We start from the raw sequence: 21,649 nt of genomic DNA on the forward strand, positions 1-21,649 counted from the left end.
CACAAGCCAAGGAACACCTGTGGCTACCAGAAGCTGGGAAAGGGGAGAAGGATCTTCCTCTGATGGCTTCAGAGGGACCACGGCCCTGCCAACACCCTGATTCTGGACTGAAGCCTTCAGAACTTATTGTAGCCAGAGACAACAAATTTCTGTTGTTTTAAGCTACCCGGTTTGTGGTACTTTGTATGGCAGCCCCAGGAAACGAAGACACTAACCTATCTTGTTTTGTCACTCATCCCCCTCAAATTTTTGTCAAAACAAATTACAGATATTATACTATTACAAGAATGATATTTAACATACATAGTGTTATTCAACATTTCTAGAACCACCTTCCATTAGCCAAGATTTTGACGAGATTTACTTTTGACAGTTTGTATTATAAAAGCAATAGGTTTCAGGGTTTGGGTTTTATTTTCCATCCCCGTCCCACACTAACTGTAAACTATATGCCCATCACTTGAGATTCTGAAAGTACCCATAGAAGTGAGAGGTTCACTCCTCTCATCCTAGTCGAAGGAACAAAGAGCGTATTTTATCCCATTAACAATAAAGACCATGCAGCATTCAATGCATACTACTGTTACGAGACGTTGAGAGAAAAATTCAATAGGTCAATATGCACAGGTCTAGTTAAATCTTACCTTTTAAATTAGGTAGAAGTTCTCCAAGACTACATGGTATTGTGGTTTTCAATCTTTGTTCCACTGGAGAAAACTTAATTAGTGGTGAAAGAGACCGTTTTCTTTCACCAAGGGACATGCGTAAAGATGGTTTTGTATAGTCAACGTGCAAATCATGAGTGCCCAAAAAGTCAAGCATATCATCTGTTTGCACGTTTGTGGGAAGAGGGCTCAATTCTGGTTTGTGTCCTTCAAGTGTTTCAGGATTAGAAAGGTCACTTTCTTCCCTTTTCTTGGATAGAGATTTTTTCAGAGCCTCATATCTATGACAAATAGCCTGTAAATTACAGTCCGATTCTGGAGTAGTTGGTCTTTCTCCCACATCTTCTGGAAAAATGCCACTGTGCATAGGACTGTTTGGCTCCAGTTTAAAATTGGCCTCTGTACTACTGGAGCTATTAAGACTTAAGTTACCAACTTCTTCTGGAAGAGTTTCATGTAATATGCCAAAATCAATATCCTTTAAACTCCTGGAACTAGTTCCACTTGAAACTTGAAAAGAGTCCCATAACATACTTTTATGCATGAAAGGTTCCTTGTAAGAAGCTTGCAAGTGGTCCAGAGAAGACTCCTCTTCACTGCCACCCAACACAACTCTCCTATCACCTACAGCAGGGGAGACTGTCTCTGTTTGGCTCGTTTCTAAAAGCTTGTTCTGTAACGCTGCACACTCCAAACCTTGCTTGCACATTAATTTCTTACTTAACAAATCTGACTGATTTTGTGTTGACGGTCCACCTATGTGACTGGTCACCACACGTTTCTGAGGCACACACTTTAGGCAATCTGAAACAACTTTCTCTTCAGGCAAATGGGAATGGCTAGAACTGGATACTGTGCTTGCTGAGAGAAAGCTGGTCCTGCTAATTTCTCTTGGATTATGTAACACAGGTAAGGATTCGGGCAATACTTCTCTCTGTTCGGTATCCATCTGAATTGGTTCTGTACTTCTGTTATCTTCCATTTCGACAGCTTTTCTCCATGAGCTCCTAATTTCACTTACTAATTAAATGAAGGGGGGAACACAATTTATTAATATTACCAAACAGAGCGTGCAATTAAAAATTTCATTTCTCACATTCAACGTAAAGCTACTCACTCAGTATAGGTTCCACAGATATGCCCACTGGATGACAAGACTCCACAACAAGGGGAGGGGGGTGGGGGAATGGGATAGACCGGTGATGGGTAGTAAGGAGGGCACGTATTGCATGGTGCACTGGGTGTTATACACAACTAATGAGTCATCGAACTTTACATCGGAAACCAGGGATGTACTGTATGGTGACTAACATAATATAATAAAAAATCATTAAAAAAAAAAAAAAGACTCCACAACAAGCCAAAGACCAACAACATCAAAGAATTTCTCGAACTGGTCACACACAAATAACAAAAGCTGTCCCTGAAATGTGCATATACTTTCACACAGCACATACAAATTACGTATATTAGAAAGATGTTTTCTTGTCCGTCTAAGCCAGGTTCAGCAAACTTTTTCTATAAAGGGCAGATAGTAATATTTTAGGCTTTGCAGGCCATCAGTCTGTGGTAACTACTCAACTGTGCCACTACGACATGAAAGCAGCCATAAACAATATGTTGACAAATCAGCAAGCCTGTGTTCGATACAACTTTATTTACAAGAACACACAGGGCAAGCTAGATTTGGTTCACAGCCTGTAGTTTGCTGACCACTGATGTAGGCTGTGGCTGTCCAACGTGAACTGAATCAATTTAACTTCGAATATGAATTCAACCAGTATGATGTGCCATATGGACAACAAAATCAGAATTTTGCCAACAGATTATAGGTTATAAGAAAAAAGTACTGGGCAGTCCAGCTAGCTAGAGTGGGGTAGAAAACATTTCTATACACACAATTTCTGGCTGACGTTGCTGGCTGAGGACTGGAAGGACAAAGCCTACACACTCTATAAATGTGGAGCACAGGTCGGATGTGGAGGCAAAGGGTGTGTGTTTGTTTGGTTTTGTTTTTAAAGATTTTATTTATTTGAGAGAGAGAGAGAGACAGCGAGCGTGTACAAGCAGGGGGAGCAGCAGGCAGAGGGAGAAGCAGGCTCCCCGCTGAGCACGGAGTCCGATACAGGACTCGATCCCACGACCCTGGGATCATGACCTGAACCGAAGGCAGACGCTTCACTGACTGAGCCACCAGGTGATCCAACAGAGGGTGTTTTAAAAGTACTCAACTGAAATATTTTCTAGGAAAGAGCCAAATAAAACAACAAAAACAAAATTGTAGAGTATCACAGCAAAATAACACTGCTTACAAGCTGCCGTATCAGTGAGAACACCCAGATTTAACACTTCAATAAAAGCCCCTTACATCAAAACAAATAGCCATTGCCACTAAACTGAAAGAGAAAAGAATTTTAAAGTGAGTTTCCAGAAGATATGTCAGACCATGTTCTAACAGTAGTAACGTCTAAGAAAGAAAATAAGTGATAGAAATCATTATTAACTTACTCAAGTTTTCTGGCGTTCGGGGAATTTGGTTCCTTGTTAAGAATGGGTTAGACACTAGAGAATCAAATAGTTCCTCTAATTTTACTTCTTTTCCTTTAGAGGGCTGTGGTGAATCAGATAAAACCGCCCTTGCAACCTAAAACAGAAAAGGTAAAGCAAAAATGATCACATTCATTGGTAGAAGGCAACAAAAGCCCTGATAAGAACCTATCAGCACCTGATGGTCAGCAGCCCCTAGGACCGCGGACGGCACAAAAAGCCACTCAATGCCACAGCTGCCAGCCACTCTCTATCATCTGTCTAGGCACGAACCTATATGGGGAAATTAAACATAAAACTGTTTCCTCCCTTCTTATCTTAACTGGATATCCTGTTATAAAGGAAAGATAAAAATCTTTATACCTGAGAAGATTCAGAGGTAATCCTGACTACACACCTACTATCTGCCACATCTTTGAACTTGACAATTCTGTATCAGCTAAAGTGACTAGTTTTAAAGCAACAGATTCTTCTTAATTATAACCCACTTGCACAGTAACACCTCTATTAAGAAATGAAATACACTCTGACAACATACTTCTTTGCCAGAAACCTCATCATCAGACATAAATTAGTGAACAAAGAATAGGAACACATTCTAAAATATACATTATGAAGGTAGCACTGTACATTAATTTCAAAACAAAAAACATGCACATTAAAAACACTGCCCCAAGAGCCCTAAAAAATAAACTTCCTACAACCATAATTAAATAGACCCCCATTCACCCTCCCCCATGAAAACAAAAGATTTCTTAGAATTCAAATATTTCTTGTCACAAACACCATTAGAGAAAATTAATTTCACTTTATTTTCAGAGCTTTATGAGATATCTGCTCTTCCATCCCATCCCATTCTACTGCTAATATAAATTCTTTTAATTAAAAATGTCTTTCTTTCCATATCAGGAAAGAAAAACAAACTGACCATCTTTTATGTGGAGTCCATCAACCAACAAAGAGAAATAATATAAACCTGAGAGATTTTAAAGCATTTATAGACCATGAAATGGGCTCAACCTCTTCATGTTACAAACAAGAAAATGACTGATATCCAGCTCTCTTATTTGGACATTGTTAACTTTACTTTGATCAAGATTGAGATAAAGGAGGGAACTCCAATACCAATGTGCACCAATATGCACTAAACCAAATTTTTCTTTCAGTTTCTCAGGAATATAATAGTAGCTGATTTATTTTCAGGCTCCTTATCCAAATTCAAACAATGTTAAGGGATGCTATGGGTAATGTAATAAAAATAACATTAGAGAATGGCTTGAGAATCTGTGTAAACTTCTGCAGGAAACAGTACAATATTACCATCAAGCAATAGTAGCATTATGTAGTCACTTGCCAGTACAAAGCCACTCGTCAGGAAAATCAAGATCATGAACAATGATGAATTTAATGACTTTTTAAAATATTTAGAAAGCAGAAGGATAAACACTATTCTTAGTGATGATATGATATTGCCTACTCTTTGTTCTAATATTCAAAAAAAGAGGAAGCTTGGCTAAGCAACAGCAACATTCAGATTTTTTTTTTAAAGTAGATTATTTTAATAGAGTATAATCACTGGGTGTATTTACCCAACAATTTATGTAATGGTTAATTCCAAAAATACCATACATGTGTTATTTTTATACTTTTGGATGATATTTATAGAATGGGACATGGATTCTAAACCATGGATATAATCTTAAATAAGTTTATATTAAATCTATTTCTACTTTTTGGGAGAACCAATTTTGCTCTAACCATGATTTTCATTATCTGTGCCCTCCTTTCCCAAATTAACCCCAGTTAATCAGTAATTAACTGTAACTTCACTTTTGATCTCGACACCAATGAGAAAATGATAGATATTTCAGTGCACTTATTAACAATCTTTTTCTAACCTCTTCTACCAGATGATCTTGCTCTTTTTGGAACGGATCCCTATTTCTAGCTGGCAGAGATGCTGCAAGTGTAGTATTCTCTGTACTCCTTGCAGTAGTTGATGATAGAGAGTCTTCCATTTCAAATTTTGGCGTCTTCTTAGAAGGTGTTTCATTTCCTTCTCGGGGAGTCCGTATCTTCACGTCCTGAAGAGGCAGACATGCAGTGTTAAACTTTAATGACTGTGCCTGATCTTCATGAGAGGTTCCTGAGTTATCACAAACCTATAAAAGGCCAACGTTGTGAAATCATGTGTTCACTGGCACAATTAAATAATTCCAATATTTCCATTTAGAAGCAACAGGATACACGTAAATACAAATTAACTGGGATAGCGGCAAAAATAATATCTTTTTTTTTTTAATAAAGATTTTATTTATTTATTTGACAGAGATAGGAACAGCCAGCGAGAGAGGGAACACAAGCAGGGGGAGTGGGAGAGGAAGAAGCAGGCTCATAGCGGAAGAGCCTGATGTGGGGCTCGATCCCACAACGCCGGGATCATGCCCTGAGCCGAAGGCAGATGCTTAACCGCTGTGCCACCCAGGCACCCCCCAAAATAATATCTTAACATAAGTTAGTATGATCAGATTAAAAATTGTTTTAAAATATACCTTCTCAAGTAATCTAACACCGTGTGTATCCGATGATGAAACTGGCTGTGACAGGAAAGAAGCAGGTCTAAAAGGAAAAAAGAGAATAAATCCAAGTTATACACAGGAAAGAATTCCATTCACTTGCTATATCTGAATAATCTAAAGAAACTGTCTGCCCCGTATCTGTCCGTTACGATTTCCCTCAATTCGTCCCGGTCATCGAAAGGCAGTTTATTCTAGGGAGGGACAGTGACAATCAGAGCAGTACTTCAGCCCCATTTGTGTATCAGCCTCCCAAACGGTAAACATTTTCCTCAACCACTATATATTTTAAGTCAACAACATTTTTTATAATGTTGAATGACTTGATGAATACTCAAAAACTTGAGTACAGAGTAAACACAAATTCAATTAACCAGAATCGCATTACTAACTTATCCTTAGGTTTCAGATCACAGAATTTCATTGTAATAGAGACTTCAATATTTTGATCTTTCATGTCCAAAATCAATTGCTCTTACGCTGAATCTTGCGTGATAGCACATAGCTGTTTACACTTACAGTCAAGTCATTAGGTTGTTCAGTTTCAGTTTGCTGCATTCTACACACAGCATTCCTTACTCTCTTAGATTCTCTCTCCCCTTTGGATAAACATAAAAACCTTACACATCAATTACAAAACAAGTTATTAAATTCTTAAAGCCGTCAAAGCAATGATCACTTCATCTTCATCTTGAAAGAGCTTTCAAATTCAATCATGGATGGGGTCTACTCACTGGTCAAAGTTTTGCTACTCCAGGTAATACAAAAGGCAAGATTACCATGAAGACCACTTTCACTATCAAGCATGTTGGTGCTTTGCTTTCTGTTCATAGCCAGAAGTATAAAATTAATAGCTCTAAAACATTTCAAGTAACAGCATATATGCTTTTTCAAACTTTTCCAAATATGTGCTTCTTGGAATCGTTATCTACCTTCCAAACATAATTCAAGATCACTTAAACTGCTCAAGGCTCAACTTTGCCTCGACAGGATATAATCTAGATGTCAAAGGAAAAAAATTAATCATCTACTGTGACTTTATCTTAATTTTTCCAAAAAGTAACATTAAAATGATCAAAAAGCCCCCTGAAACAAGGCTAGCACTCTAAGATGCCACTAGGATGCCACCACCAGACTGTGAGCTCTTGGAGGACAAAGACTATGTCTTTCCTGGCTATTGCCAGGAACTAACGCGGTGCCTGGTACTTGGCAGTGCAGTACATGTTTGTAACTAACCGACGGATTGACTGAATCAATGAATAAATGTCACTTGAGCATGAGGCTCTATGGATAGATGCCACCAAATTTTTCTATTTGGATCATTCTTACAGAGCCTCATAAAAGACAAAAATAGAAACATATTCTCTCCCTTCCTCTCTTCCTTTTCTGAATTGGCAACATGCTATTAGCCCTGCTAACATCTCAATCCAAGCCAACTTTAAAGCAGCCCTGGCTCAGTCACTCTCTATCTGCTTACTATGCCAAAACTGATGCCCACAAAATCCTAGCACCGTAACAGATAGAGAGAGAGAGTGTTGCTCCCATTATGGCAATTTATCCTAAGTACATCCAAAAGAAAGTAAGAAACGACATGCTTTTTACAGTAGTAAAAAAATTGAGGAAAATCTTAAGTCTAAAACTAAATGAAATGTTACAAAGCCATTATAAGTAAAAATCAGTAATATAATGTAAAGAAAACATACATAAACACACACAAAAAAAACTGTACTTATGGATATTAACGTTCAGGAAATTTTGAGTGGATTAAATTTATACGTTTATAGATAAAGCCCAAAAAAGCAACTTGTAAACAAAGTCTAACAAGGGATTTGTTAGAAATTTTAGCTAATTATTCTTCACTTTTATTTTGTTGTTACAATATATCTACAATTAAAGATATAAAAAACAGAAATTATAGAAAGAGAAAGATATGCTATTAGAATTCAATTTCTGAGACTAAGGATATTTAGTTGGCATGCATGCAAGATCGTACTGCCCTATCTCTGAAATGCAATAAAGGAGGAACTGACTGCCACCACTAGAAATATCATGGAACCCTCCCTTCCAGAAACCAATGCAAAGAAAGGTAGTGCCCAGAGTGTACAGCTCAGGTACCACCAATCACTGAATTCTGGTTTTAAGTATGGTAAAGCCCCCATCAGCTCACTCGGATCAAAAACAGCCAGGAGAGTTATGGAGAAGACTACTTCTATTCTGGTACCTGTGTGTGACAACTGCATGTGAAAGGGCTAATAACACACAGTAATTACTCTAAAAACTACATTCTTTGCCTGTTTTTTAACTGAATAGCTATTATTAATCATAGCGACATATGAATCTCCAAATTAACTATGTTGATACTGACATTAAGATGATGCCACTACAAATAAGAGATGAACTGCACATTAAAAAGGGGTATTATTTTGGGGCGCCTGGGTGGCACAATCGTTAAGCGTCTGCCTTCAGCTCAGGGCGTGATCCCAGGGTCCTGGGATCGAGCCCCACATCAGGCTCCTCCGCTAGGAGCCTGCTTCTTCCTCTCCCACTCCCCCTGCTTGTGTTCCCTCTCTCGCTGGCTGTCTCTATCTCTGTCGAATAAATAAATAAAATCTTTAAAAAAAAAAAGGGGGGGTATTATTTTAAGTACAGTATACCTATGTTACACATTATTAATAAAATATTTTATTACAAAATACCTTTACAGTAAAGAATTCTCAGCAACAAGCTTCTTTCCACATGACTCAATCCTTCACCTTTCTTCTGTTTTGCTATCAAGCAGCAATAATCATTCACATCCTGTTGAGCATTTATTTGTCCCTCACCACCAACAGCCTTCCTCTACACCTCCTCCCTTCAATATCCCAAATCTATAATTAAAGTATCAGAAGATAATTAAAAGATCTAAAGGCTTGGAAGAGTATAAATCTGGAAATCAAAGGATATTTAACACAACCTCTTTTTCCTAAATTAAGAGAATTCTATCTACACTAAATTCTTAGGGGCTAAGTGTCTGGCTCCTGTAGAATTCTGATAGTATATCTTGGTACAAAATTCTACTTCAAGAAAGAATCTTGAAGTTCAATGCAGTTCATAAATAAGATCTGATCTATGAACCAATCTCTACTTCCATCAATCTTTCATCCAGCAAGAGACCTTAATTAAATATTTCATTTGCTCTCTCAAGAAAAGACAAACGTTATGTCAAAAACATAACTGAGACTGGGAAGCATCAACTATTCCCCTCTAGCATACTTTAAGAACAAGAGTGATAACGGGGTAAAACAGTGAAGCCCAGTAACTTCACTATCTCTTCAATGTCAAGTCTTCACAACAGATTTAATTATTTTTCTTTAAGTACTCCAAAAATCAACATCACATCCAGATCTAAGAATAAAAATATAAATATTCCACAAGTAATCCTGACTTCCTGTGAATCAGAAAATTACTGCACAGGAAGCAGGGGAAGCATCAGGCAGAGGGAGAAACAGGTTCCCTGCTGAGCAAGGAGCCCAATGTGGGACTTGATCCCAGAACCGTGGGATCATGACCTGAGCTGAAGGCAGATGCTTAACCAATTGAGCCACCCAGGTGTCCCACCAACAGCTCAATTTCACATATAAATTTTAACTCTTGTTATGCTGTTTGAACTTATTAACTTACTAACGGTACATAGAATGAAGAGAACTTCATTTAAAATTTAGAATTTTCTTTTAGAATTATCCTAAGTAATTTCCCATGTTATTGGAAATTTAGACTGAAAGACCCCTATGTAGGTCAAAGGGTAGTCAGAAAATTAAAAAAAACAATAAAACACCCTATTCAGTATGTCTGTGTTTGATTGCCACTTAGTAACGCTTAGTTTCAAAAAAGAATAAATATATTCCCCAGGTAGATTATATACATTTAGTTTTTTTATTATATAATCTGGCATCTGTTTTAAGAGCCAAAATAGGACAATAAAGAAAACAGGCAACAAAGAAAATAAGAATACTCCTGAAGGATATTATAATAAACTAAGGTTTAGTTTTTTCATATGTTAAATTTTTGGATTAGATTGAATCAGAATTCTTCCTATTTTTTTTTAAAGCATGGAACTCTTTTTATCAAATGGCAATATAAAATCCCCAACATATAATTCAGATAAAAGAACTAGCTGCTCAGGTTGAAATGGAAAAGGGTTAGACCAGTGACGGGCTAAATCAGATTCATTCACAGCACCAGAGGGCGCTGTAGAACAGTCTGAAAACTAGGAGACTAGATGATCTCAAAAGCTCTTTTACTCTTGGATTGTCAACAAGCTAGAAGGGGTTTCACGGAAGTAAAGGCAAAAATTCCCAAGCTTGCATTAGATAATTTCCATACGTGCTTTTTTCCTTCAAATATTAGATAATCCCTTATGAATCCCAACATTTAGACAAACAAGAGAAGGGGGAAAAATGCCTATGTACCAGAAATGTTGAATTTTTCTTGAAAATTTGGATCTACAGTGGAAAAATATTCTCTGGTTACGAGAAGAAAATTACAGATGATCCCATAATAGAGAAGCATGGCAATTAAATGAAGATGACACTAAATTAATGAACGAGGGGAAAAAGTCAGTATGAAAATCACATTTGTTTTACCTGTTGCCTAGATCATATACAGTTTCTGGTATATCACTGGCCCTCCTGCAATCATTTTCTTGGTTATGTTGCTTAGGTGTATCTAAAGGAAAATAAACATTAATTACTCTTTAATTATGTTTGTATAGTCTAATATCCAGGGATCGCTTGAAATTCTAGAAAAACTTCTCCAATGGAAGAAAACAGAAAAATCAGACTAATATAAATGCTAACAGAAAAAGACAAGTATTCAATGGAACGCCTGGTGGCTCAGCTGGCTAAGCATCTGCCTTCAGCTCAGGTCATGATCCTGGGGTCCTGGAATCCAGCCCCCATGTCAGGCTCCTTGCTCAGCGGGGAGCCTGCTTCTCCCTCCTCCTGCCACTCCCCCTGCGTGCGCTCTCTCTCTCTCTGACAAATAAATAAATAAAACCTTTAAAAAAGAAAAAAGAAAAAAAAGAGAAAGACAACTATTCGATTGTTAAGTGTACAAATCGGACAGATACAGAATATCCAGAATAAACTCTTACAAAAAGAGTGATAGGTTACAGAGCTGGAATAAACAACTCTAAAATTTGTATGGAACCAGGAAAGACCCCTAATAGCCGAAGGAATGTTGAAAGAGAAAACCAAAGCTGGAAGCATCACAATTTCAGACTTCAAACTGTACTATAAAGCTGTAATCATCAAGACAGTATGATACTGGCACAAAAACAGACATACAGACCAACGGAACAGAATAGGGAACCCAGAAATGGACCAACTAATCTTTGACAAAGCAGGAAAGAATATCCAATGGAAAAAAGACAAGTCTCTTCAACAAATGGTGTTGGGAAAACTGGACAGCCACATGTAGAAGAATGAAACAGGACCATTTTCTTATACCGTACACAAAAATAAGACTCCAAATGGATGAAAGACCTAAATGTGAGCCAGGAATCCATCAAAATCCTAGAGAAGAACACAGGCAGCAACCTCTTCTTGGCCACAGCAACTTCTGGGTAGACACATTGCCAAAGGCAAGGGAAACAAAGGCAAAATGAACTACTGGGACTTCATCAAGATAAAAAGCTTTTGCATAGCAAAGGAAATGGTCAGCAAAACCAAAGGGCAACCTATGGAATGGGAGAAGACACCTGCAAATGTCTTACCAGATAAAGGGCTAATATCCAAAATCTAGAAAGAACTCATCAAACTCAACACCCAAACAACAAATAATCCAATCAAGAAATGGGCAGAAGACACGAACAGACATTTCTCCAAAGAAGACATACAAATGGTCAACAGACACATGAAAAAATGCTCAACATCACTTAGAATCAGAGAAATACAAATCAAAACCATGAGATACCACCTTACACCAATTAGAATGGTTAAAATTAACAAGTCAAGAAACGACAGATGTTGGTGAGGATGAAGAAAAGGGAACCCTCTTACACTGCTGATGGGAACGCAAGCTGGTGCAGCCACTCTGGAAAACAGTGTGGAGGTTCCTCAAAAAGTTGAAAATAGAGCTACCCTATGACCTAGCAATTGCACTACTAGGCATTTACCCCAAAGATACAAACGTTGTGATCTGAAGGGGCACCTGCACCCCAATGTTTATAGCAGCAATGTCCACAATAGCCAAACTATGGAAAGGGCCCAGGTGTCCACTGACAGATGAATGGATAAAGAAGAGGCGGTATATAGATACAATGGAATACTACTTAGTCATCAAAAAAAAAATGAACTCTTGCCATTTGTAACGACGTTGATGGAACTAGAGAGTATTATGCTATGCGAAATAAGTCAATCAGAGAAAGACAATTATCAAATGATCTCACTGATATGTGGAATTTAAGAAACACGGCAGAGGATCTATAAGGGAAGAGAGGAAAAAATAAAACAAGATGAAATCAGAGGGAGACAAACCATAAGAGACTCTTAATCAAAGGAAACAAACTGAGGGTTGCTGGAGGGGAGGTAGGTGGGGGACATTAAGGAGGGCACGTGATGTAATGAGCGCTGGGTATTATATGCAACTGATGAATCACTAAATTCTACCTCTGAGACTAATAATACACTATATGATAACTAAATTGAGTTTAAATAAAAAAGTTTTTCAAGTGACAGGTTTATACTAAACCATATTTCAAAAAAAGTGATAGTCCGTAGTTCTCCAGCATGATATAGTCATGCTTCTTGTTTTGGTACACAGGCCTTATGTGCAATTACCACACAAATCAGCAAGGCCAAAAAATTATACTATTTAGCATATTTCAGCCCAGCATCTATGACATCAGGCAATTTACTTATTCTTCAACGCATCAAGAATTATGTGCCACTGCTATACTAACAAAGAGAAAGAAAGAAAAGGTGGAGACCCTGGCTTTAAGGAGTCAGTCTAAGAAAAAGACTATTGCTGAGTAGAGAATTATGGCATGCTGCTACTGTATTAGGAGAGAAACAGGCACGGAATGCAAGGAGGCAGAAAGGCACCTGGCCCAGAATGGGGGATGTGATGAGGACGTAAAGGTACTGGGAGAATAGGGTACAAGTTTGATGTGCCAGAGTGGAAGCATGGTAGGAAACAAGATTGGTGAAGAAAGCCATGGCTCCATTACAGAGGATTTGTTATTCTAGGAACTCCTCTTCTTTCAACATGTTAGCTTCTGAAAGACTTTCCCTATTTATACATGTGTCCAAAGTGTTATTGTATAAGAAACCAATGTGTATACTATGTGAACTTTTCTTTTTAATCCACCATAATAGTATGCTATACTATAAACATTTTCGGTACCCTCTGCTTTTCCACATACCAATGATGATGGAATTACCCAAATTCATAAAACATTCTAAAAATGAGCACAAATACAAAAATTGTATCACAAAATTAGTAGACAATAAACTAAAATAATTAAGCACAACCATAAGTTGTGGTAGGCAGAGATGCACATTAGTTCTGCTATGTAAGAAAGTTTGTAAGGTAAAAGTTGCTAAGTGAAAAAGCATCTAGAGGGGCGCCTGGGTGGCACAGCGGTTAAGCATCTGTCTTCGGCTCAGGGCGTGATCCCGGCGTTCTGGGATCGAGCCTCACATCAGGCTCCTCCACTGGAAGCCTGCTTCTCCCTCTCCCACTCTCCCTGCTTGTGTTCCCTCTCTCACTACCTGTCTCTCTGTCAAGTAAATAAATAAAATCTTAAAAAAAAAAAAAAAGGCACCTAGAGCTTATTTTTCCCCCTAAAGGTGATAGAAAGCCACTGATGTGTACTACACCAAGAGATGAAAAGGATCGTATTTTCATATTTGCACTACAGAAGGATCACTGATAACCATTTGCAACATAGAGTAGGTAGAATATGGAGGCAGGGTAGCTAGTTAGAACACAATTAAAGGCAAGAAATAGAAAACCAAACTATAGCACTAAAGATGTGAAGAGAACAGAGGGGACATACACAACATGGTAATAAGGAGGTAAAAACAAAACTGAACTCACCAGAACAAAGCAAACCAAGCTGCAGCAGACAATGACTCCTACCATAAACACACTAGAACTGCAAAATAAAATGTAAGAAAAAGAAAGGAATACCCAGAATAACAAATAAAAATCACCACGTGCCAGGACTAAAGATGGAAAGCATTTAAACTCCAACTGAGACACGAAGGCTAAACGGCGGCTCTGGAGCTGAACAATGATTTAATGCCTACATAACAACAAACATCACCTCAGGCCACTCAGGCTGGGATCTGAGAAACTGCCGTAAGGCCAGAACATTGCAAAGGCTGCTCAGCCCCTGAAGAGATTATAAAAATTCTGCCAACTCAACCAGGGAAGTAACAGGGAAGCTTGCTGTCTACCTGGAATCCTGGGTAAAAAGGACTGGAGAAAATAAATTTTAAATCTATCTAGCCTACTCAAAAGGAGCCAAAATTATATTGGCTACTTGTGGGAATCCCAAACCAAAGACATTAACTGCCTAGTTCAAGGAAAATACCTAGGACCCTAGGTCATGCAGAGACCATTCTACAACTCAGGGCCCAGGTGACTCCTTCAGAGGTGGATCCACTGAAGTTGAGGTCACAATCAAAAAAAAATTTTTTTTAAGATTTTATTTTTAAGTAATCCCTAACACCCAGCATGGGGCTCAAACTCACAACCCCAAGATCGACTGTCACATGTTCTTCTGAATGGGCCAGCCAGGTGACCCCACAATCAAACATTTTAATAGGAAACCTGAACAGCTATGAAAATGAGCAGGCAGGGGCACTTGGGTGGCTCAGTCATTTAAGCATCTGCCTTCAGCTCAGGTCATGATCCCAAGTCCAGCCACACACTGGGCTCCCCGCTCAGCAGGGAGCCTGCTTCTCCCTCTCCCTCTCCCTCTGCCTCTGCCTGCCACTCCCCCTGCTTGTGCTCTCTCCCTCTCTCTGTCAAATAAATAAACAAAATTTTAAAAAGGAAAAAAAAAGAAAATGAGTAGACAGAACATATAGAAGCAGTCTGAAACACAGGATATTTACTGAATAAGATCAAATCAATACATTTAAAATATCTGGCAAAGAAACAAAAACAGGAGCCATAATGAAAGCAGATGATATCATGAAAAGAACAGGTAATTTCTGAAAAAGAAGCAAATGGAAAGAAATGAAAAGCACAACCATGAAAGCCAAACACTAAATGGACATGTCAAAAAAGAGATTAAATGTAACTAAAAAGATAATTAGTGAACCATAAGCCTAGAGCTACAAAGACGTTATAAATACAAATGAGAAGTTTAAGATACACTTAGGACAGAATCAGAAGTCCCAACAACAAGAGCTCCAGAAGTAAATCATCAAAAGAATGACTGAGACAATGTTAGAAGCGATATTAGTGAATACATTTCCAAAACAGAAAATGTGAGCCTTCACATTAAATAAGCACACACAGGCCCAAAGTTTAAAGAAAAATAAATCCACATTTAGACACATCTAAATGAACCTGCATAATACAAAACTAAATAAGTACAAGTCTTAAAAGCAACCAGAGATTAAAAATTACCTACAAACGAATGACCATTAAACTGACAACAGAGGTCTCAGAAACAACAGAAGGCAGAAAATAATGTGATCATATCACTGACATTGTAGGAAAACTGAGCTTTGGTCTACAATTTTATATCCAGCCAAACTATCATTCAGAAATTAGTGAAAAGAAAGACATTTTCACAGAAAAACTAAGAGATTTTACTATCCCGTGTTCATCACAAAAAGAATTAAAGAATGTACTTTTGAGATATACTTTTGAAAAGGAGAATAAAAGCAGTAATCTTGACCCCCAAAAAAAATCACTAAATGTGTTGGTAAATCTAAACACACAACAATTGTTAAAAACAATTTCTAACAACGTCACTTAAAAGGGGGGACAGGGGCATTATTCTACAACAAGTCAGTAAGAGGACAAAACAACCAAAAGCAATGAATGAACCCTCCTTAGATCTTAGTTCAAAATATAAACATTTACACAGGACATTTTGGAGTATAATAAGAAAAATTTATTCGTATGCCAGAAGAGCCTTATACATAGTTAGATCCATACACATGTAGTAAAATTATTTTTATAAACATACATCAGAATAAACTTAAGATTCAGGATAATGGTCACATCTGCAAATGCAGGAAGAATGGGGTCAAGGAAAGGAAAATCTAAAATATTGCAGGACACCTGGATGGCTCAGTTAGTTAAGCATCTGACTTCAGCTCAGGTCATGATCTCAGGGTCCTGGGACTGAGCCCCCAGTAGGGCAAGGAGTCTGTTCATCCCTCTGCCCCTCCCCCTTCTCATGCTCTCTAATAAATAAATAAAATCTTTTTAAAAATATATAAAGGGGCACCTGGGTGGCTCAGTGGGTAAGCATCTGCCTTCAGCTCAGGTTATGATCCTAGGGTCCTGGGACTGAACCCCAGGTCAGGCTCAGGGAGCCTGCATCTTCCTCTCCTTCTGCTGCTCCCTCTGCTTGTGTTCTCTCACTCTCTCTCTCCCTCTCAAATAAATAAATAAAATCTTTTTTTAAAAATCCAAAATATTGCACAGCTTTGGGGCGTCTGGGTGGCTCAGTCATTAAGCATCTGCCTTCGGCTCGGGGCATGATCCCAGCATCCTGGGATCGAGCCCTGCTTCGGGCTCCCTGCTCTGCTGGGAGCCTGCTTCTTCCTCTCCCACTCCCCATTTGAGAAAGTGTTTGGTGAAGAGGTTATTTATAATATTCCCTGCACTTTTAATATGCTGAAATATAATTTTTTAAGACACGATTTTAAAGAAAATTTCAAGTAAGATGTAATATGTAAAGTGTAGGAGGGAAAAAGTTGTTTTACTACAAAAAGCATAAGATAATGCTAAGGTCCCTCACCTCAGATCAAAGCTCTACCTGTTCAGGGGAAAAAAAAAAAGGAATCCTCAGAGTACAAATGCTGCAATGTCTGGAGGAGAGCATTACCTCAAAGGACCTATCAAACACTTCTAAAATGTGCCCTTCCACTGCACTTCCTAAGCAGACGCAAATATGCCCTCACTTTCAAGACAGAAATCTCTGAATGGACATGAGGACTAATTTCACGGTTTCACAGGACCTAAAAACTAAGTCTTGCCAGAGAGCAATGGCCCCTTCCAAGATGAAGTGAAAACAAAATGCCAATCAAATATGCCAAGCGCTCTAAGAGTCATTCTATCATACTAAGTAATGCTCTACCGGAAGCTCTTCGTCGTTCATCAAATTGTGCAGTCTCTTCTGTCTTCTTTTGACTAGTGCCTATCCTGAGCCTTGCACTCTAATCTATGACCTTTCCTAACCAGTGCCCTCCACATGTACACTCAACTCCCAAACCAATCACCCGTCCCAGCTGTGTTCACCCTTTTCTTCCTAAGTCCTGTGCTAACTACTGCCATGACCTTTGGCCTGCATGAACTCAACTATGGCCTACATCTATCACCTGCTCCAGCCTGGCTACATAATTCACAGGATTTTTTAATGCATTTATTCCTCCTCTTATTTATCTAACATTTACTGAACTCAATAACAATTTCTTCTACACGAGTACTAGGCAACTGGGGAAACTGAATATAAAATGGGTTATCAGATATTGTAGAGAAATTAATTTTTTTAGGTGTGATAGTGGTTTTATAGTTGAGGAAACTGAGATATTATAGAATTATAATTTTTTAGATGTGACATTACTATGGTAGTTACATAGGAAAAGTATTTTTATGGGAATACATGCTGAAACACTTGAGTGAAGTGTTACAATGTCTAGAACTTACTTGGTTTAGCAAAAACACATACATACACATATAAAGCAATGTAGCAGATGCTGATAGTTAAAACAGGTGGTATTCAAGTAATGTACTATTCTTTCATGTTAAACAGTTGGGGGCTTCTTTTTTTTTTTTTAAGATTTTATTTATTTGACAGAGATAGAGACAGCCAGCGAGAGAGGGAACACAAGCAGGGGGAGTGGGAGAGGAAGAAGCAGGCTTATAGCGGAGGAGCCTGATTGTGGGGCTCGATCCCATAACGCCAGGATCACGCCCTGAGCCGAAGGCAGACACTTAACCGCTGTGCCACCCAGGCGCCCCAGTTGTGGGCTTCTACACAAAAACTTGTAAACAAATGTTTATAGCAGCATTACTCACAATAATAAAGAAACAACCCAAATGACCATCAACAGATGAATTTAGTCATACAATAGAATGTATTCATAAAAAGTAATGAAGCATTAATACATGCTACAACTTGAATGCACCTTGAAAATACTGTGCAAAGTGAAAAATTCTGCAAGTGAAAGAAACCAGACACAAAAAGCCTCATATTATATAACGCCATTTATATAAAATATCCGGCATAGACAAATCCATAGAGAGGAAGTACATTTTGTGGTTGCCAGGGATTGGGAAAGGGGAAAATGGGGAGTGATGGGTACAGGATTAATGGGTATAGGATTTCCTTTTTTTTTTTTTAAAGATTTATTTATTTTTGAGAGAGAGAGAGCAAGAGTGTGGGGGAGGGTGGTAGGGGGGAAGGAGAGGGACAAACAGACTCTGTGCGGAGCGAGGCGCCTGAGGCAGGGCTCAAACTCAGGACCCTGAGATCATGACCTGAGCCAAATACAACAGTCAGATGCTTAACCAACTGAGCCACCCAGGAGCCCCTAGGATTTCCTTTCAACATAATAAAAATATTTTGGAGCTAAAAGTGGTGATGGTTGCACAATTTTGTAAACTTACCAAATGCCACTGAGCTGTACACTGCAATGACAATAAAAAATAATGGGGGGGACACAAGACAAAAATGTAAAGAAACTGCTATCATAGTGAGAAATACTGATGGGAAGGAGGTTTAAGAGAGAGAAAAAGAAATAACCAACCTGGAAGTGAAGCAGGATACTGCAAAAGAATACTCTTTGCATATACTTCTTCTGAAGCAGGATCAAATGAAAGAGGAGACATTGGTGGTAAAAGATCCACAGCCTTAAAACACAGAATTCATCATTTTGAAATACGCATGTACTCACTACCACAATAACACTACTAAGTTAATCTGTGAATGGATGATTTTCCCCCTAACGAAGACAGAATTACCAAGCATGTAAATTATCCTAGAACTATTTTTAAACCAAGGAGTACAATATTAGAACAAGGGGACTACTCTGTCCTCCAACTGTGCCTCAAATGTAATACTACCTCACAGCAAAAGAAATGTCTTTCTTTTTAATATAATCCTCTGAATCTAAAAATATTAACTATAAATCACAAAGCAGCCTGATGAATACTCTAATATGTACTTAGAAAAATTACAGAAACCAAAACATTTAAACTTTAGGCTCAGGTGCAAAGATGACAACGTACACAGGAATAGCATTCCTAGATCATTTGTAACATAAATCAAAAGATTGCCTTATATTAAACCACTCTCCAAAAGGCAAGTCAACATTACTTACTGGAGTCCAACCTTTAATTAGACTGAAAGGAGACAGACCAAGAAATTCTTTCCACTTCTTATGCCATTCTCCTTGTTTTTCAACAACAGAATGTTTTATACTGGTGAGATCTTCTTTAATTTTACACCTATGATAGCATAAAAAAAGAACTTCATTCAAAACATAAATATATAAAAATATTGAGTAAAATTTAAGAATACAACAGTTTGTAGAAAAAAGGGAAGAAAACATAGCTGGAAGTTCAACCAGTACAGCACATACAAACCGAATAAACTCTCACAATGAACATTCAGAACCTAAACTACCTTTTTGCCTTTAAAGACCAGAAAGCAATCATACATCTATTATTCCACTTATCTTTAAAATATTCTTTTTCCCTAGTTGTAAACAAGTCCAAATTCTATACCTACTCTCCATCCACTCCTAAGGGCAGCCCATTCCTCCCAGTTACTCCACTCGAATAAAAAATTTTTCTGAGGCTTAGTTTTATTAAGTAGACTCCAAAGAAAAGCTTTGTTAAAATTATTTCATAAAGCATTATTACTAAGGGCAAATAATTTATTCTAGACAAAAAGAAAACTACATTAATTGTCCTTTCTATTTAATGTGTCTCTCTGGAGTTTCTGAGTTCTAATAAAATGTTCTTACTTGTTTGCCAAAGCTAAAGAGTTGTCAACTACATGAGTTCTGCTGAGAAATTATCAAAACCACCCTACTCCTCCCCCAGTAATGCAACAAAACATCTTTCTACAGTACCTCATATGCTTCAGATCTGATAATCTCTCTCTCTGAAGTTTGGTCTCCTTTTCAAGGAAGTGAAGGTCTATTGTCAGTCTTGCTGGGTCGGCCTGACAACGTTCATATTTCACTACTTTCAAAACTTCATTTAATAACTGAATAACTGTTAACAGGTTCAATTTTCCAGCCTCATAAACATTTCCAATGTGCAACTAAGGATTCAGAGGGGGAAAAAAAAAGTGGCTTTTAAGATAATAAACTGTTAGATAAATATATTTACATTTTTTACTATTATATAAAAAGGTTACCTTAAAGAAGAGGGAAAAAAGTCAAATGTCTACCCAAAAATGAAGCCAAGGAAACAATTTTGGTCCAAAGAAAACTACTGTGAGGAATTTAACATGGCGTGCTATGTTTTTATATTATGCAAAAAAGTTGCAAGCTAGAATAAAAGAAATGCAAATAAATGGAAAGCAAACTGAAGACCAAGGAGAAAGAGCAGGTTTGGTGAAAGATCATGAATTCATGTTTTAACTGAAGTAGCAAATTGATGGCCCATAACAACTGAATCCAAACATGTTTATTTAGCCTGCACAATTCCAGTATTTTAAAATCATTTGAATTAGTTGCCAATCAACTAAAAATCTTAGATTTCACATAAAAACTATTATTTCTCCAAAGACCTCATCACTTCCTACTTTACCCCTTTTGTTACACACAATTAGCATATATTACCTATTTAGTCTGTAGGAATCTGAATTTGCAGACTCTGATTTTTACATCCTGGGAATTTGCAGTGCCTGGCGTGTTACCTATTACAGTGAAAGCTTTTCAGCATCACAACACTATTTTACCTTTGTATTCCCCTATACTATAATTAATGCCTGGCATACAGCCGGGTTATCCAGATGGAAATGTCATATAAGCTAGTGGAAATAATTTGATGGAGTTTGGGTTGACGGAGAGAGACTGGAAATACCAATTTGGGAATATTATGAAACTGGAGAATACTATGACACCGATGAAACCATAGAATTAAGAAAATACAGATGACTGTAATTTGGGAAAGAAAAGTAGGCACTAAAGGAACCATAGAAAACACTTTCATCTGAAAGTTAGAGAAAAAGGAATCAGTAGAAAAAACTGAGAACAGCAGATGAAAAACCACAAGAGAGGAAAGACACCTAGGTCACAAAAGCTAATGGAAGAAAAGACTAAAATACTTACCAGCATCAGGATGAGAGAGAAACCACAGGATAGAGACATTTTAAAAAGACATTCAGCAAATAGGAGATCACTGCTGCTCTCCTTCAGAACTTATAGAGAACTAGTACTATATCATCCTCCTACTAAGTAACCTCCTCCATCTCTCTACGGTATGATGTAGCACCACAAAAAGGATGAACAATTAATAAAAGTTACTGTATATAAATATATACACTGTTATATATAATATATACATGGTTAACAACAGCCTTTATGAATGTTTAACTAGATTTATTCACAAAAATAAATTCTGAAGACAGAAAAACATTGTAAGAGAAAGAATATACATTATTTATGTTTA

General features: G+C 37.7%; 1 protein-coding gene and 1 non-coding gene across 4 annotated transcripts in view; both read right to left on the bottom strand.

Moving 5' to 3' along the window:
- Nucleotides 1–21,649, bottom strand: part of HAUS6 (HAUS augmin like complex subunit 6) — a 43,133-nt gene that overhangs the window by 5,996 nt on the left and 15,488 nt on the right. For 2 of the 3 annotated variants that reach the window (XM_008689810.2, XM_040631465.1), the window contains exons 9-16: nucleotides 20,101–20,294; nucleotides 19,345–19,471; nucleotides 18,772–18,874; nucleotides 10,411–10,492; nucleotides 5,765–5,831; nucleotides 5,111–5,374; nucleotides 3,174–3,309; nucleotides 645–1,685 (exon numbers count right to left, since the gene is read on the bottom strand). In XM_008689810.2, the coding sequence (XP_008688032.1) occupies nucleotides 645–1,685; nucleotides 3,174–3,309; nucleotides 5,111–5,374; nucleotides 5,765–5,831; nucleotides 10,411–10,492; nucleotides 18,772–18,874; nucleotides 19,345–19,471; nucleotides 20,101–20,294 (2,014 nt within the window). The remainder of the gene's footprint in view (nucleotides 1–644; nucleotides 1,686–3,173; nucleotides 3,310–5,110; nucleotides 5,375–5,764; nucleotides 5,832–10,410; nucleotides 10,493–18,771; nucleotides 18,875–19,344; nucleotides 19,472–20,100; nucleotides 20,295–21,649) is intronic. The other variant, XM_040631466.1, reaches the window with a different exon arrangement.
- Nucleotides 5,913–6,043, bottom strand: LOC121103205. The gene has a single exon (XR_005835357.1).

Source organism: Ursus maritimus, unplaced genomic scaffold (assembly GCF_017311325.1).
Source record: "Ursus maritimus isolate PB19 unplaced genomic scaffold, ASM1731132v1 scaffold_17, whole genome shotgun sequence".
NCBI lineage: Eukaryota > Metazoa > Chordata > Mammalia > Carnivora > Ursidae > Ursus > Ursus maritimus.